This window comes from Oncorhynchus gorbuscha, linkage group LG19 (genome assembly GCF_021184085.1).
Source record: "Oncorhynchus gorbuscha isolate QuinsamMale2020 ecotype Even-year linkage group LG19, OgorEven_v1.0, whole genome shotgun sequence".
Classification (NCBI taxonomy): domain Eukaryota; kingdom Metazoa; phylum Chordata; class Actinopteri; order Salmoniformes; family Salmonidae; genus Oncorhynchus; species Oncorhynchus gorbuscha.
Genome location: NC_060191.1, coordinates 47,805,306 through 47,822,012, shown reverse-complemented (window position 1 = coordinate 47,822,012; position 16,707 = coordinate 47,805,306). Strand labels below are relative to the sequence as shown.

The 16,707-nt window shown below is 48.0% G+C and overlaps 1 protein-coding gene across 6 annotated transcripts in view; it reads left to right on the top strand.

Moving 5' to 3' along the window:
- The window catches only part of LOC124005537 (BCAS3 microtubule associated cell migration factor-like), a 368,286-nt gene that overhangs the window by 147,296 nt on the left and 204,283 nt on the right, over positions 1–16,707 (top strand). For all 6 annotated transcript variants that reach the window (XM_046314898.1, XM_046314900.1, XM_046314901.1 and 3 more), the window contains 2 exons: positions 5,495–5,691; positions 5,864–5,961. In XM_046314898.1, the coding sequence (XP_046170854.1) occupies positions 5,495–5,691; positions 5,864–5,961 (295 nt within the window). The remainder of the gene's footprint in view (positions 1–5,494; positions 5,692–5,863; positions 5,962–16,707) is intronic.

The window sequence follows — 16,707 nt, the reverse complement described above, 5'->3', positions numbered from 1 at the left end:
GTCCCCAAGAACACAGTGGCCTCCATCATTCTTAAATGGATTAAGTTTGGAACCACCAAGACTCGTCCTTGGTGGTTCCAAAAAGGGCTCGTCAGGGAGGTGACCAAGAGTCCAATGGTCACTCTGGCTGAGCTCCAGTGTTCCATTGCGAAGATGGGTGAACCTTCCAGAAGGACGACCATCTCTGCAGCACCAACCAGGCCTTTATGGTAGAGTGGCCAGATGGAAGCCACTCCTCAGTAAAAGGCAAATGACAGCCCACTTGGAGTTTGCCAAAAGGCACCTAAAGGACTCTGACCATGAGAAACAATATTCTTTGGTCTGACGAAATCAAGTCTGGAGGAAACCTGGCACCATCCCTATAGTGAAGCATGGTGGTGGCAGCATCATGCTGTGGGGATGTTTTTCAGCAGCAGGGACTGGGAAACTAGTCCGGATCGAGGGAAAGATAAACAGAGCAAAGTACAGAGAGATCCTTGATGAAGGAGCTCTCAGGACCTCAGACTTGGGTGAAGGTTCACCTTTTAACAGGATAATGACCTTAAGCACACGTCTCAAAACCACTCCTGCGTTTTCTTGGCTAAGTGCAGCGACGCTCCCCATCCAGCCTGACAGAGCTTGAGAGGATCTGCAGAGAAGAATGGGAGAAACGCCCCAAATACAGGTGTGTCAAGCTTGTAGCGTCGTACCCAAGAAGACTCGAGGCTATAATCGCTGCCAAAGCTGCTTAAACAAAGTACTGAGTAAAGGGTCTGAATACTTATGAAAATGTGATGTTTCAGTTAGATTCTTTTGAAAATGTATTTAAAAAAAATCAAATACCTGTTTTTGCTTTGTCATTTATTGGGTATTGTGTGTTTAATTAATTTTAGAATGAGGCTGTAACTTAACAAAATGTGGAAAAAGTTGTGGGGTCTAAATACTTTCCGAAGGCACTGTATGGTTGGGATATTTAACATTACAGATAGCCTTCCACAAGCTTCCCACAGTAAGTTGGGTGAATTCCCATTCCTCCTGACAGAGCTGGTGTAACTGAGTCAGGTTTGTAGGCCTCCTTTCTCGCACATGCTTTTTCAGTTCTGCCCACACATTTTCTTTAGGATTGAGGTCAAGGCTTTGTGATGGCCACTCCAATACCTTGACTTTGTTGTCCTTAAGCCATTTTGCCACAACTTTGGAAGTATGCTTGGGGTCATTGTCCATTTGGAAGCTTTAACTTCCTGACTGATGTTTTGAGATGTTGCTTCAATATATCCACATAATTTTCCTTATGGTGCCATCTGTTTTGTGAAGTGCGCCAGTCCCTCCTGCAGCAAAGCACCCCCACAACATGATGCTGTACCCTCGTGCTTCACGGTTGGAATGGTGTTCTTCGTCTTGCAAGCATCCCCTTTTTCCTCCAAACATAACGATGGTCATTATGGCCAAACAGTTCTATTTTTGTTTCATCAGACCACAGGACATTTCTCCAAAATGTACAATCGTTGTCCCCATCTGCAGTTGCAAACCGTAGTTTAGCTTTTTTATGACGGTTTTGGAGCAGTTGCTTCTTCCATTACTGAGCGGCCTTTCAGGTTATGTTGATATAGGACTCGTTTTTACTGTGGATATAGATACTTCTGTACCTGTTTCCTCCAGCATCTTCACATGGTCCTTTGCTGTTGTTTTGGGATTGATTTGCACTTTTCGTACCAAAGTACGTTCATCTCTAGGAGACAGAACCCTTCTCCTTCCTGAGTGGTATAACGGCTGCGTGGTCCCATGGTGTTTATACTTGCATACTATTGTTTGTACAGATGAACGTGGTACCTTCAGGCGTTTGAAAATTGCTCCCAAGGATTAACCAGACTTTAATTTTTTTATTTTTTATTTTACCTTTATTTAACCAGGCAAGTCAGTTAAGAACACATTCTTATTTTCAATGACGGCCTGGGGACAGTGGGTTAACTGCCTGTTCAGGGGCAGAACGACAGATTTGTACCTTGTCAGCACGGGGGTTTGAACTCGGTTACTAGTCCAACGCTCTAACCACTAGGCTACGCTGCCGCCCCAATTGTAGACTTGTGGAAGTCTACAATTTATTTTCCGAGGTCTTGGCTGATTTCTTTTGATTTTCCCATGATGTCAAGCAAAGAGGCACTGAGTTTGAAGGTAGACCTTGAAATACATCCACAGGTACACCTCCAATTGACTCAAATAATGTCAGTTAGCCTATCAGAAGCTTCTAAACCCATTAAATTATTTTCTGGAGTTTTCCAAGCTGTTTTGAGGCACAGTCAACTTAGTGTATGTAAACTTCTGACCCACTGGAATTGTGATACGGTGAAATATAAGTGAAATAATGTCGGTTGTTGGAAAAATGACTTGTGTCATGCACAAAGTAGATGTCCTAACCGACTTGCCAAAACTATAGTTTGTTAACAAGACATTTGTGGAGTGGTTGAAAAACTAGTTTTAATGACTCCAACCTAAGTGTATGTAAACTTCCGATTTCAACTGTATGACCCCACTATCTTCAACTTGGTTAACCCTTCACTCCCTCATGTCTGAAGCCTGATCTCTGCAAGGAACCATCACATCAAATCAAAATCAATCAAATCAAATCAAATTTTATTTATATAGCCCTTCGTACATCAGCTGATATCTCAAAGTGCTGTACAGAAACCCAGCCTAAAACCCCAAACAGCAAGCAATGCAGGTGTAGAAGCACGGTGACTAGGAAAAACTCCCTAGAAAGGTCAAAACCTAGGAAGAAACCTAGAGAGGAACCAGGCTATGTGGGGTGGCCAGTCCTCTTCTGGCTGTGCCGGGTGGAGATTATAACAGAACATGGCCAAGATGTTCAAATGTTCATAAATGACCAGCATGGTCGAATAATAATAAGGCAGAACAGTTGAAACTGGAGCAGCAGCAGTCAGGTGGACTGGGGACAGGAAGGAGTCATCATGTCAGGTAGTCCTGGGGCACGGTCCTAGGGCTCAGGTCCTCCGAGAGAGAGAAAGAAAGAGAGAATTAGAGAGAGCATATGTGGGGTGGCCAGTCCTCTTTTGGCTGTGCCGGGTGGAGATTATAACAGAACATGGCCAAGATGTTCAAATGTTCATAAATGACCAGCATGGTCACATCTCCTCCTGTAATCATTTCTGGCCATATATAATGGATTGGGGTAAATGTTTATTCTGTGGTTCGTAGCCACTATGATAGTGTTGCCGGGAGCCAAACCCAACTACCGTCTTTCTACCATCTCCTGCACCAAAAATACTGAAGCTTGGCCGTATTTATGCTTGCGCCATGCTATTACTAGCCAGGTGAAGACTTTTTAATGGAGATTGGCAGACAGGCCACTAGGGTGAGTTGTGCTGTTTTGATAAGGTTGTGCTTCAAACTCCCAAGCAGTGATGGGGACACAGTACTATGGGGGGGTGTCTGTCAGACAAACTAGTTAAGCCGAGATTCTGACTTATTGCACTCAAGAAAGATACCACAGGACTCGGAGGTTGTAGCAGTGCTATCCTCAGGAAACAGCACCGTGAATTTTAAATGACTAATTCTGACACTGAATAGCTCCTGTAAATCATTGGATGAGGCTCCTCAACATGGCATCTCACTTGCCCTCCAGTTTATCCCAACACACTTACCTTGTCGCCTTTCAAATTCAAATGTGAAATGGCACTGGAAGACAGAACACTGGTCTTGATCCATTGTAGAAACAAGCCTTCCAAGGTCATGCTGTCAATTCTGTTCTGTACAATAGTCTGGAGGATAAATAGTGAAACATGTATAGTATGATGATAATGGATAGATTGAGTTAGAGCACCGCTGTCTTGTGGATGTCATTAAATGATATTCCTTCATTAGATTATCAGCAGTGTTCAGAATCAGATGGATCTGCTTTTTTCTATTGAAGCGCCACATCGTGACCTTTGGTGTGTGCCGTCCGTCTGGCACTGTATGTAGCGCGACTCAGGAGACATTGCTTGTGTCCCAAATGTCCCCCTTTTCCCTTTATAGTGCACTACTTTTGACCAGGGCCCATAAGTCTGGTCAAAAGTAATGCATTATATATTGAATAGGGGGCCATTTGGGACATAGCTTTGGTGCGTAATAGTGTAAGTGGCTCTCAGGTCTGTCAGATGACAACAATGCCAGAAGCAGCACCACAGATTCCCCCTTATCCTGGTTTCAATACCCCTCCATCAAGCCATCAGGTCAGGCTCTGACGGTCATGACACATTCTATTGGGTTATTGCAGTAGCGACCAGGCCTCTGGAGACTGGACTATAATTCTCTCCCTCCTCCACTTCCTGTGCTATACAGTGACTTCATATCAGACATCCCTAAGCTGTTCTATCAACAGTCCTTTGGTGGTTCTGTGAGCTCTACACAACTCTGTGATAACTCTTATTGTCAGGCACAGTATGTCAGGACAGGGCGCGACAGACAGGAGGGCGGAGGTGAGAGACCAACATCTGGCCCTGCGCCCCGACACTGAAGAGAGCCATGGCATCTGTTGATCTCTGGGGCTGGGCGACACTAATGTACACACACCGAAATCCTCTGTCTGTGTCTGTGTGTGGCCTAATTTACACAGCTGTGCCAAACCACTTATCACTCACACCCCATGGACGTATTATGAGACCCTATGCTGTCACCCCTGTCTTGGCTCTTCCACAGCCAAATAGACAGAAGTGTGGAAGGAGGGGAGCCTGTGTTAAATAAACAAGACCGAAGGATTGAGAGGAGCTCTTAGTGAGAAAGAGAGTTGGAGAGGGGATAAGGGAGAGAGAATGAAAGCGAGGGATTGAGGCAGAGAGAGATTTTGAGGGCAGAGAGAGATTGAGGGAGAGGGATTGAGGGAGAGGGCAGAGAGAGATTGAGGGAGAGGGCAGAGAGGGATTGAGGGAGAGGGCAGAGAGGGATTGGGTGTAAAGAGAGTTAAAAGCTAGTTAGAATTGTTCTGTCCTCTCCTCATCTCCCCATCCATCTATTGTAACATTACTGACAGACCTTTCTGGAGTCTGCCACGCTGTCATTTTAATGCCCACCATGCCGTCACTCAGGGGGCAGACGCTGCAGAGAGCTGTTCCTGAGCCATAACGGCCACGGTGGCATTTCTCTGAAACAGTGACGCTAATGTGGCTCTGACGCTCTTCCTCTAATCCCATTGCCATGGAAATCTGTCTCCCTCATTTCCTCTTCCCCTAACTCACGCCGCCCCGCCCGCCAACTCACTGGGACTACATCAGCTTGTCTCTGTGGACAACAGGCTTTAGTCTGACAGGTTTACATCCTGAACGGATGTGGACAGTGACGCTGTAGTAGTTATTTTATTAGTCCCAAATGGGAGACTGGTTTTCAGCAGTTTGTACACAAACACAGGACCAATATTTAGTTCTACCTAAATGAAATAAAACAAAGATAACTGCACTATCCATTCCAGTGGTTTTATGTTTCTATCATGCTATTGCTAACGTTGTTGTCTGGCCCCTACCAGGTGGAGATAGTCACCCACACAGGGCCTCACCGTCGGCTGTGGATGGGTCCTCAGTTCCAGTTTAAGACCATCCACCCATCTGGTCAGACTACGGTCATCTCCTCCTCCTCCTCTGTGCTGCAGTCCCAGGGCCCCAGCGACATTCAACAGCCTCTGTTGGACTTCCACACTGATGACCTGGACCTACACAGTCTCAGGTAGGTGGACAATCATGCTGCCGTAGTTGTCTGTAACTTATGCTATTTTTAACAGGTTTCAATGATACTAATTATATATACTGTATAAATAACATGAAATCTGCAAATAAACACAGCATAACAGCAGTTAAATAAACACCCACATAGTAACATTACATGTCTGTGTGTGTAGGATCCAGCCGGTGCGTTCTGAGCCGGTCAGCATGCCTGGTTCCTCTCGGCTGGTGGCTGAACGGAGGGGACAGGGGATGGTCATTGATACAGGATCAGGTAGGAACCATGCTACTATATACTCTACTGTCTGTCTGTATGTATATTTGTGGTATGGGACTGTGTACAGATGTCTGTACCTGGTTCAATACAGATTGTCTGTGCACACACACACACACACACACACACACACACACACACACACACACACACACACACACACACACACACACACACACACACACACACACACACACACACACACACACACACACACACACACACACACACACACACACACACACACACACATGAATGCAAAACCCATGACCTGTGTACACTGTGTCTTCTTCATAATGATCATAACATTTTGGCTGTGGGCCTAGCCTACACTCAAGCCTTTGTTTTCCTGTTCAGACACACAATCACATTAACCCTTTAAAACCAGCCACATAATGACCAACATGATAATCTCGTCTGACTTTTCACAGTATCCAAGCCAGAAATCACCCTAGTGATAACCATAATCATAACCCTGCATTGTGATTGGTTGAGTGGACCTAATGTAGACCTTTCTGGTCTCATCTGTGAATTAGATTAGATTGATCTCCTTTAAAGATAGTGTCTTTTTACGTTTGGCCTTTTCTTCATCCTGTTAGGCAGTTAGGGTTTAATCCAATCATGTTGAGATGAAAGCCGGCACGTACAGTGTTGTTCTCTAGGGGTTATTGCTGTTCTACTGATCTTGTGAGAATCCCAATTGGATTTAGTGCTTGTGTTTTTATGTCATCGTGAAGCCACTGTTGGGATCAATGTGACTGGTATGATGTTGTGGTATTTCTGCCGTGTGTTCAGTACGGTCTTATGATCCGGTGATTGAGTCGATTAATAGTAAAGGCCTTGGATGTAGAAGGTACAGTAACCTTGTTTGTTTTATCACCAATGTTTCTTCACTTGAAGCACAAGGCCCTGTTTTAACGAGGTATCTCAGTCCCTTTCACCAAAAACCTACATCATCAAAGTAACCAGGAAGAATCTCTCTATCGTTCTCTCTCTATCGTTCTCTCTCTATCGTTCTCTCTCTATCGTTCTCTCTCTATCGTTCTCTCTCTATCGTTCTCTCTCTATCGTTCTCTCTCTATCGTTCTCTCTCTATCGTTCTCTCTCTCTCTCGTTCTCTCTCTCTATTGTTCTCTCTCTATCGTTCTCTCTCTCTATCGTTCTCTCTCTCCATCGTTCTCTCTCTCTCTCTCTCTCTCTCTCTCTCTATCGTTCTCTCTCTCTCTCTATCGTTCTCTCTCTCTCTCTCTATCGTTCTCTCTCTCTCTCTATTGTTCTCTCTCTCTATCGTTCTCTCTCGTTCTCTCTCTCTCTCTCTCTATCGTTCTCTCTCTCTCTCTATCGTTCTCTCTCTCTCTCTATCGTTCTCTCTCTCTCTCTCTCTCTCTCTCTATCGTTCTCTCTCTCTATCGTTCTCTCTCTCTCTATCGTTCTCTCTCTCTATCGTTCTCTCTCTCTATCGTTCTCTTTCCCTATCGTTCCCTCTTTCCCTATCGTTCCCTCTCTCCCTATCGTTCCCTCTCTCCCTATCGTTCTCTCTCTCCCTGTCGTTCCCTCTCTCCCTATCGTTCCCTCTCTCCCTGTCGTTCCCTCTCTCCCTGTCGTTCCCTCTCTCCCTGTCGTTCCTCTCTCTCCCTGTCGTTCTCTCTCTCCCTGTCGTTCTCTCTCTCTGTCGTTCCCTCTCTCCCTGTCGTTCCCTCTCTCCTGTCGTTCTCCTCTCTCCCTATCGTTCCTCTCTCCCTATCTCTCTCTCTCTCTCTCTCTCTCTCTCTCTCTCTCTCTCTCTCTCTCTCTCTCTCTCTCTCTCTCTCTCTCTCGTCTCTCTCTCTCTCTATCGTTCTCTCTCTCTCTCTATCGTTCTCTCTCTCTCTCTATCGTTCTCTCTCTATCGTTCTCTCTCTATCGTTCTCTCTCTCTCTATCGTTCTCTCTCTCTCTATCGTTCTCTTTCCCTATTGTTCTCTCTCGTTCTCTCTCTCTCTCGTTCTCTCTCTCTCTCGTTCTCTTTCCCTATTGTTCTCTCTCTATCGTTCTCTCTCTCTATCGTTCTCTCTCTCTATCGTTCTCTCTCTCTATCGTTCTCTCTCTCTATCGTTCTCTCTCTCTATCGTTCTCTCTCTCTATCGTTCTCTCTCTCTATCGTTCTCTCTCTCTATCGTTCTCTCTCTCTATCGTTCTCTCTCTCGTTCTTCTCTATCGTTCTCTCTCTCTATCGTTCTCTCTCTCTATCGTTCTCTCTCTCTATCGTTCTCTCTCTCCCTATCGTTCTCTCTCTATCGTTCTCTCTCTCTATCGTTCTCTCTCTCCTATCGTTCTCTCTCTCTCTATCGTTCTCTCTCTCTATCGTTCTCTCTCTATCGTTCTCTCTCTCTATCGTTCTCTTTCTCTATCGTTCTCTCTCTCGTTCTCTCTCTATCGTTCTCTCTCTCTATCGTTCTCTCTCTCTATCGTTCTCTCTCTCTATCGTTCTCTCTCTCTCTATCGTTCTCTCTCTCTCTATCTCTCTCTCTCGTTCTCTTTCTCTATCGTTCTCTCTCTATCGTTCTCTCTATCGTTCTCTCTATCGTTCTCTCTCTCTCTCTCGCTATCGTTCTCTCTCTCTCTCTCTCTCTCTATCGTTCTCTCTCTCTATCGTTCTCTCTCTATCGTTCTCTCTCTCTATCGTTCTCTCTCTATCGTTCTCTCTCTCTATCGTTCTCTCTCTCTATCGTTCTCTCTCTCTATCGTTCTCTCTCTCTATCGTTCTCTCTCTCTATCGTTCTCTCTCTCTATCGTTCTCTCTCTCTATCGTTCTCTCTATCGTTCTCTTTCCCTATCGTTCTCTTTCCCTATCTCTATCGTTCTCTCTCTCTCTATCGTATCTTCTCTATCGTTCTCTCTTCTCTATCGTTCTCTCTTTATCGTTCTCTCCCTATCGTTCTCTCTCCCTATCGTTCTCTCTCCCTATCGTTCTCTCTCCCTATCGTTCTCTTCTCTCTCTCTCTATCGTTCTCTCTCTCTCTATCGTTCTCTCTCTCTCTATCGTTCTCTCTCTCTCTATCGTTCTCTCTCTCTATCGTTCTCTCTCTCTCTCGTTCTCTCTTCTCTCTCTATCGTTCTCTCTCTCTCTATCGTTCTCTCTCTCTCTATCGTTCTCTCTCTCTCTATCGTTCTCTCTCTCTCTATCGTTCTCTCTCTCTCTATCGTTCTCTCTCTCTATCGTTCTCTCTCTCTCTCGTCGTTCTCTTTCTCTATCGTTCTCTCTCTACTGTTCTCTTTCTCTCTATCGTTCTCTCTCTCTATCGTTCTCTCTCTCTATCGTTCCCTTCTCTATCTCTCTCTATCGTTCTCTCTCTCTCTATCGTTCTCTCTCTCTCTATCGTTCTCTCTCTCTCTATCGTTCTCTCTCTCTCTCTATCGTTCTCTCTCTCTATCGTTCTCTCTCTCTCTATCGTTCTCTCTCTCTCTCGTTCTCTCTCTCTATCGTTCTCTCTCTCTCTATCATTCTCTCTCTCTATTGTTCTCTCTCTCTATTGTTCTCTCTCTCTATCGTTCTCTCTCTTTCTATCGTTCTCTTTCCCTATCGTTCTCTTTCCCTATCGTTCTCTTTCCCTATCGTTCTCTCTCCCTATCGTTCTCTCTCTCTCTATCGTTCTCTCTCTCTATCGTTCTCTCTCTTTCTATCGTTCTCTCTCTTTCTATCGTTCTCTTTCCCTATCGTTCTCTTTCCCTATCGTTCTCTTTCCCTATCGTTCTCTCTCCCTATCGTTCTCTCTCTCTCTATCGTTCTCTCTCTCTATCGTTCTCTATCTTTCTATCGTTCTCTTTCCCTATCGTTCTCTTTCCCTATCGTTCTCTCTTTCCCTATCGTTCTCTCTCTCTATCGTTCTCTCTCTCTCTCTCGTTGTCTGAAGGAGGAGGAGGAGAGGCGGTAGGAGGAGGAGAGATGAAGGGAGGGCAGTGATGGTTATCAGTTTCAGCTCTCTGGCCTGCCACCGGTGTGGCGCCTCTTATCTCACACACACATCTCTTTACTCTTACCTTCAAAAGGACAAGTGTGTGTTCTTTTTGCCATGGATTAGTGCAGATTGTGTGTGTACATGTTTTTTTGCAGCTAATGTAGCCAAGGTCCCAGCAACTTGTGATTTGTATAAGTGCTTAGTGGCAGTAACATCAGTCATACAGTAAGTTAGTTCCACTGTAGAGACTCTTCCAGGCATTGGGACTCATAGACAGTCTCCCCAGTGTCTGGGATGTTATCTCTGTATGTGCTGTATCCTACAGTACACACTCCACTAAGACATTCCCCAGGGGCGTAGGACTGGATCACACACACACACACACACACACACACACACACACACACACACACACACACACACACACACACACACACACACACACACACACACACACACACACACACACACACACACACACACACACACACACACACACACGTACATATATATACACACACACACACACACGTACATATATATACACACACACACACGTACATATTTATGGGCAGGGAGGAGGGAAGTAGAAGCTCTACAGCCAATGTCTCACTTTTCCATCCTAAACAAAATCAATGGGACATGCAGCCGCCATTATCAATACTGTCTATCTGGTCCCGAAGAGTCACTATGAGGGCCTGTGTGTGTGTCTGTATGTTCCACATACGTAGACTAGGTGAGTGTCCTGGTAGACTACACAGGATCATTCTGTGGTACGGCGGGAGCAAAGAAACAATGCTTGAGGCCACAAACAAAGACGGAAAGAAAGGCTGTTCATCTTCTCTGTGCTGATATCTCTCTGACAGGGATCACAGCGTCCCTACAGTCTAGATAGGTAGTTGTTTTGTTATGACTCAGTTAAGAAAACACGTTGCTCCTTGTTCTGGAGAAAAACACTTCCTTTACCTCACCCCCCCCCCCCCGCTTGTGTGTGCCGGGCTGGCGTGACTTTTATCGGAAGCCAGGGATCTAACTTGTTTTGTTGCTGGCGACAGAGCACGCAGGCAGAGAGACGATGCAGGCATGTTATGAGACAGTTATCACGTGTGTCCTCTTGATAGGAGGAGAAGGAGAGGTCACGGCACCAAAGAAACTTTGTGAACACTGCTGCCGTTAGGCATTAAAAGTGTGTTTAGTCCATTAAACAGAGACAGTTGGTATTTATGGTCTAATCAATGTTGGATCTGTAGCTGACAGCCATTAGAGAGATAAGGACATCTGAGAGACTACCTGACACTATACCTGACACTATCACAGCTTATTCTGCTGCTCACTGAGACAGAGACAGAGAGAGATGGTTCCCATGCCAATAAGGCTCCTTGAATTGAATTGAGAGAGACGGATTGTCACCTGCTCAGTGCAGCCATCCTTGTCATGCAGCCCCCAGGGCAGGAGGGGCTTTCCCCAGCTGTTGTAGCAAGAGGTGGAGGGATGGATGAATCGGGAGGGGAATGGGTGAGTCCCTTCAACTGCCCAGGAAGGTAGAGGGGCACCTGCACACACACAGAGTAACTGATCCTTAACCCTATACCCCACAATTACCTGAGCAGCCATAAAGGCCTCCTGTGTGTTGGAGAGATAGTGGTCACATTCACAACTCTACCATTATGCCATATGATCTCTTCCTTTAAGGAAATGGGGGGATATCTTTCTTTCATTACCCGTGACCTCACTCCCTCTTTCCCCCCCATACACCCTTATTTTTCCCCCCATCTACTCTTCTTTCTCTCCTCCCATCAATGGGGTCCTTGTCACCTGTCCCCTCTGCTCTCTAAGGGTTTCACGTCTTCCGGTGGCCTGGGGGTTGCCAGGACAATACGTTGGTGGCACCAGTTCTAGCAGAGATCTGTTTTGTCATCACACCCCTGTAATCAGCCAGTGAAAGATACCATTCTTATCACCACACCGCTTTGTCTGACAGAGAGGAGGAGATGGGGGGTTAGAGGAGGAGAGGGGGGGGTTAGAAGAGGAGGAGAGGGGGGTTAGAAGAGGAGGAGAGGGAGGGAGGGTTAGAAGAGGAGAGAGAGGGTTAGAGTAGGAGAGGGGGGTTAAAGTAGGAGAGGGGGTTAGAGGAGGAGGAGAGGGAGGGAGGGATGGAGGGTTAGAGGAGGGGAGGGAGGGTTAGAGGAGGAGGAGGGGGGGGGGGGGTTAGAGGAGGAGAGGGGGAGGGTTAGAGGAGGAGGGGAGGGGGTTAGAGGAGGAGAGGGGGAGGGTTGGAGGAGGGGAGGGAGGGAGGGTTAGAGGAGGAGGGGAGGGAGGGAGGGTTAGAGGAGGAGGGGAGGGAGGGTTAGAGGAGGAGGAGAGGGAGGGAGGGTTAAAGAAGGAGAGGGGGGTTAAAGTAGGAGAGGGGGGTTAGAGGAGGAGGAGAGGGAGGGAGGGTTAGAGGAGGAGAGGGATGGAGGGTTAGAGGAGGAGAGGGATGGAGGGTTAGAGGAGGAGGAGGGGGGGGGTTAGAGGAGGGGGAGGGTTAGAGGAGGAGGGGAGGGAGGGAGGGTTAGAGGAGGAGGAGGGAGAGGGGGGTTAGAGGAGGAGAGGGGGGTTAGAGGAGGAGAGGGGGAGGGTTAGAGGAGGAGGAGAGGGGGAGGGTTAGAGGAGGAGGGGAGGGAGGGAGGGTTAGAGGAGGAGAGGGAGGGAGGGTTAGAGGAGGAGGAGAGGGAGGGAGGGTTAGAAGAGGAGAGGGAGGGAGGGTTAGAAGAGGAGAGGGAGGGAGGGAGGGTTAGAGAAGGAGAGGGGGGGTTAAAGGAGGATGAGAGGGAGGGAGGGTTAGAGGAGGAGAGGGATGGAGGGTTAGAAGAGGAGGAGAGGGAGGGTTAGAGGAGGAGGAGAGGGAGGGTTAGAGGAGGAGGAGAGGGAGGGTTAGAGGAGGAGGAGAGGGAGGGTTAGAGGAGGAGGAGAGGGAGGGTTAGAGGAGGAGGAGAGGGAGGGTTAGAGGAGGAGGAGAGGGAGGGTTAGAGGAGGAGGAGAGGGAGGGTTAGAGGAGGAGGAGAGGGTTGGTTAGAGGAGGAGGAGAGGGAGGGTTAGAGGAGGAGGAGAGGGAGGGTTAGAGGAGGAGGAGAGGGAGGGTTAGAGGAGGAGGAGAGGGAGGGTTAGAGGAGGAGGAGAGGGAGGGTTAGAGGAGGAGGAGAGGGTTGGTTAGAGGGGGAGGAGAGGGAGGGTTAGAGGAGAAGAGGGAGGGTTAGAGGAGGAGGAGAGGGAGGGTTAGGAGAGGGAGGGTTAGAGGAGGAGAGGGGGTTAGAGGAGGAGAGGGGGGTTAGAGGAGGAGAGGGGGGTTAGAGGAGGAGAGGGGGGTTAGAGGAGGAGAGGGAGGGTTAGAGGAGGAGAGGGAGGGTTAGAGAAGGAGAGGGTAAGAGACTGAGCAAGAGCGGGGGAAAGGGGGGTGAGAGGGACATGAAGGCCTAGCTTTTCTATCCCCACTGCTATTTCTCCCTCTCTCTGTCCTCTTTTTCTTCCTCTTTTCTCTTCCTCTTCTCTTTCCTGGGGAGATGACAGTAAATGGTTTCAGCTTGTTTTGGTAGCTGCCTGGATGTAATGTTGCCGTGTCTGTTGTCTTTTTTAAGACTTGGGGGGGATGGGGGGTTTCTGGTGAGTGTGTGGGTGCATGAAATGGATGGAAGTGGAAGCTGGAAGAACGTGTGTGTGACATTGTTTAGTGTGTGCTGATCAGGGTTAGTGCACTTTTGAGCTGGAGAGAGAGTCTGTGTGCAGTGCTGTGGCAGTGGATGCTATAGGTGTTCTGTGTGTGTAATACCAGGGGACAGTGGATGCTATAGGTGTTCTGTGTGTGTAATGCCAGGGGACAGTGGATGCTATAGGTGTTCTGTGTGTGTAATGCCAGGGGGCAGTGGATGCTATAGGTGTTCTGTGTGTGTAATGCCAGGGGGCAGTGGATGCTATAGGTGTTCTGTGTGTGTAATGCCAGGGGGCAGTGGATGCTATAGGTGTTCTGTGTGTGTAATGCCAGGGGGCAGTGGATGCTATAGGTGTTCTGTGTGTGTAATGCCAGGGGGCAGTGGATGCTATAGGTGTTCTGTGTGTGTAATGCCAGGGGGCAGTGGATGCTATAGGTGTTCTGTGTGTGTAATGCCAGGGGGCAGTGGATACTATAGGTGTTCTGTGTGTGTAATGCCAGGGGGCAGTGGATGCTATAGGTGTTCTGTGTGTGTAATGCCAGGGGGCAGTGGATGCTATAGGTGTTCTGTGTGTGTAATGCCAGGGGAAGTGGATGCTATAGGTGTTCTGTGTGTGTAATGCCAGGGGGCAGTGGATGCTATAGGTGTTCTGTGTGTGTAATGCCAGGGGGCAGTGGATGCTATAGGTGTTCTGTGTGTGTAATGCCAGGGGGCAGTGGATGCTATAGGTGTTCTGTGTGTGTAATTCCAGGGGGCAGTGGATGCTATAGGTGTTCTGTGTGTGTAATGCCAGGGGGCAGGGGATGCTATAGGTGTTCTGTGTGTGTAATGCCAGGGGGCAGCGGATGCCATTGGCAGGGTGTGTAGTGTCACTTTAGGGACGACATGTCAGTTTGGAGACAATGTCATCCCTAAATACACATGACCTCAATCCTATAGAGCTGCAGAGTGCCAGCCTTTACCCTCCATGTAAGGCACTGGGCCGATGTGGGCACACATGCATGGATGGATGTGTTTCTGAGGGTATAGATAGCCTATAGATAGATATTCCTTACGTCTCTTCAGGGGGGAAGTCCTTGTCATCATCGTTAACACTGACAAGTCCACTCCGAGACGACCCTAGAGTAGACACCATGCAAAATTGTTGACAACTCTCTTTCTCCTATCACTTCGTCCCTCCACTCCTATCACTTCGTCCCTCCACTCCTATCACTTCGTCCCTCCACTCCTATCACTTCGTCCCTCCCCTCCTATCACTTCGTCCCTCCCTTTCTCTCCCCAGCATATGCCTCCCACTCTCTACGAGCCTACCCCTTCCCTCCCTCATCTCCCTCCCATCTCTCCCTCGTCTCCATGACACTAACTCACTTTGGCAGTGTCTCCAGTGCAGTTTGGGATAATCCAACTGGGCGGGGTGTTAAAGTAGGTCCCAGCCGACCCTCTCAGCTCCATAATGGATCGATCTGGACGACCCCACAGCCAGCAGCTGTAATGGTATTTTTTACACCCAGCTAGCTAGCGGAGGCGGAGCAGAGTAACGCTAATGCACACCGCCCTCCAACACACTCCATCTGTAAAGCAGTGTGGGGGTCGCATCGCTGACAAGTGATTAAAAATGAATAGGAGATGGAAAATGAGAACGCAGTCAGGAGGGAGAGCGGGAGGGAGAAAGTGAGAGATGATAGAAACAGAGGGGTGAACTCATTTCAGTCTCCCAATGTGGGGATGCTTGTCGGAAATGCTTTCTATCACTATCATTCTTTTTCTAGTTCCTCCCTGTCTCACTGTCTCTTTCTTAGTCCATATGGCAAAATTCCACATGTTCTATTCAGCCCAGTTGAAGTTAGAATGTGGGGAAATATTGCCCCACCTAAGTAATTGGAGGGGAAACTTTAGCTATTTGTAGTCTATTCACAAAGCCCAGGTGGCACAATGGTTGTTTTATAGTTATTTTAGTCTCCTGATGGTTTTGTCCTTGTGCAGGTTGAGTTGTGGAGTCGATATTATGAGCTGTTGAGGGATTGGCCGGGCTGGGAGGTTGAAAGGACGTTACCATGGTTTCCGATGGCATAGGGGAAGTCACAGTGTCATAGAATGGTCAGGTAACGACTGCCTTAACCCCCCTCATCTTTCTTCCCTAAAACATCCCTCCCTTCCTCCCTCCCTCCCTCCTCTCTCTCTCTCTCTCTCCCTCCCCCTCTCTCTCTCTCGCTCTCCCTCCCTCCCCTCTCTCTCTCTCTCTCTCTCTCTCTCTCTCGCTCTCCCTCCCTCCCCTCTCTCTCTATCTCTCTCTCTTTCTCCCTTCCTCTCCTCCCTTCTTCTCCCTCCCCCTCCCCCCTCTCTCTCTCCCTCTTTTCTCCCTTCCTCTCCTCCCTTCTTCTCCTTCCTTCCCTCCCTCCCTCCCTCCCTCTCTCTCTCTCTCTCTCTCTCTCTCTCTCTCTCTCTCTCTCTCTCTCTCTCTCTCTCTCTCTCTCTCTCTCTCTCTCTCTATCTCTCTTTCTCTCCCTACCTCCCCTGGTCGGTCAGCCCCAGTGTCCAGGTGTGGAGATGTGCTGCAGGTAATTTCCTCTGCAGGTGAGCTAGTGTGTGTGTGTGTTAGATGATATCTGCTCACCTGGTCCACCCCAGCCACAGAAGCAGTCTTTGTATATTCATTGTAGTGGGCAACACACACACCCCTCCAGCCAAGTCACCTTCCAGCTAACGGATACATGTGACACCAGCCAGGTAGAGAAAGGGTCGGGTGTGTGAGAGAGGGCAAGAGGGAGAGATGAAGTGTGTGTTTGTCTATATTGCGTGTGTCTGCATTGTGTATGTGTCTGCATTGTGTATGTGTCTGCATTGTGTGTGTGTGTGTGTGTATGTGTCTGCATTGTGTGTGTGTGTGTATGTGTCTGCATTGTGTGTGTGTGTGTGTATGTGTCTGCATTGTGTGTGTGTGTGTGTATGTGTCTGCATTGTGTGTGTGTGTGTGTATGTGTCTGCATTGTGTGTGTGTATGTGTCTGCATTGTGTGTGTGTGTGTGTGTGTCTGCATTGTGTGTGTGTGTGTGTGTGTGTGTCTGCATTGTGTGTGTGTGTGTCTGCATTGTGTGTGTGTGTGTGTGTGTGTGTGTGTGT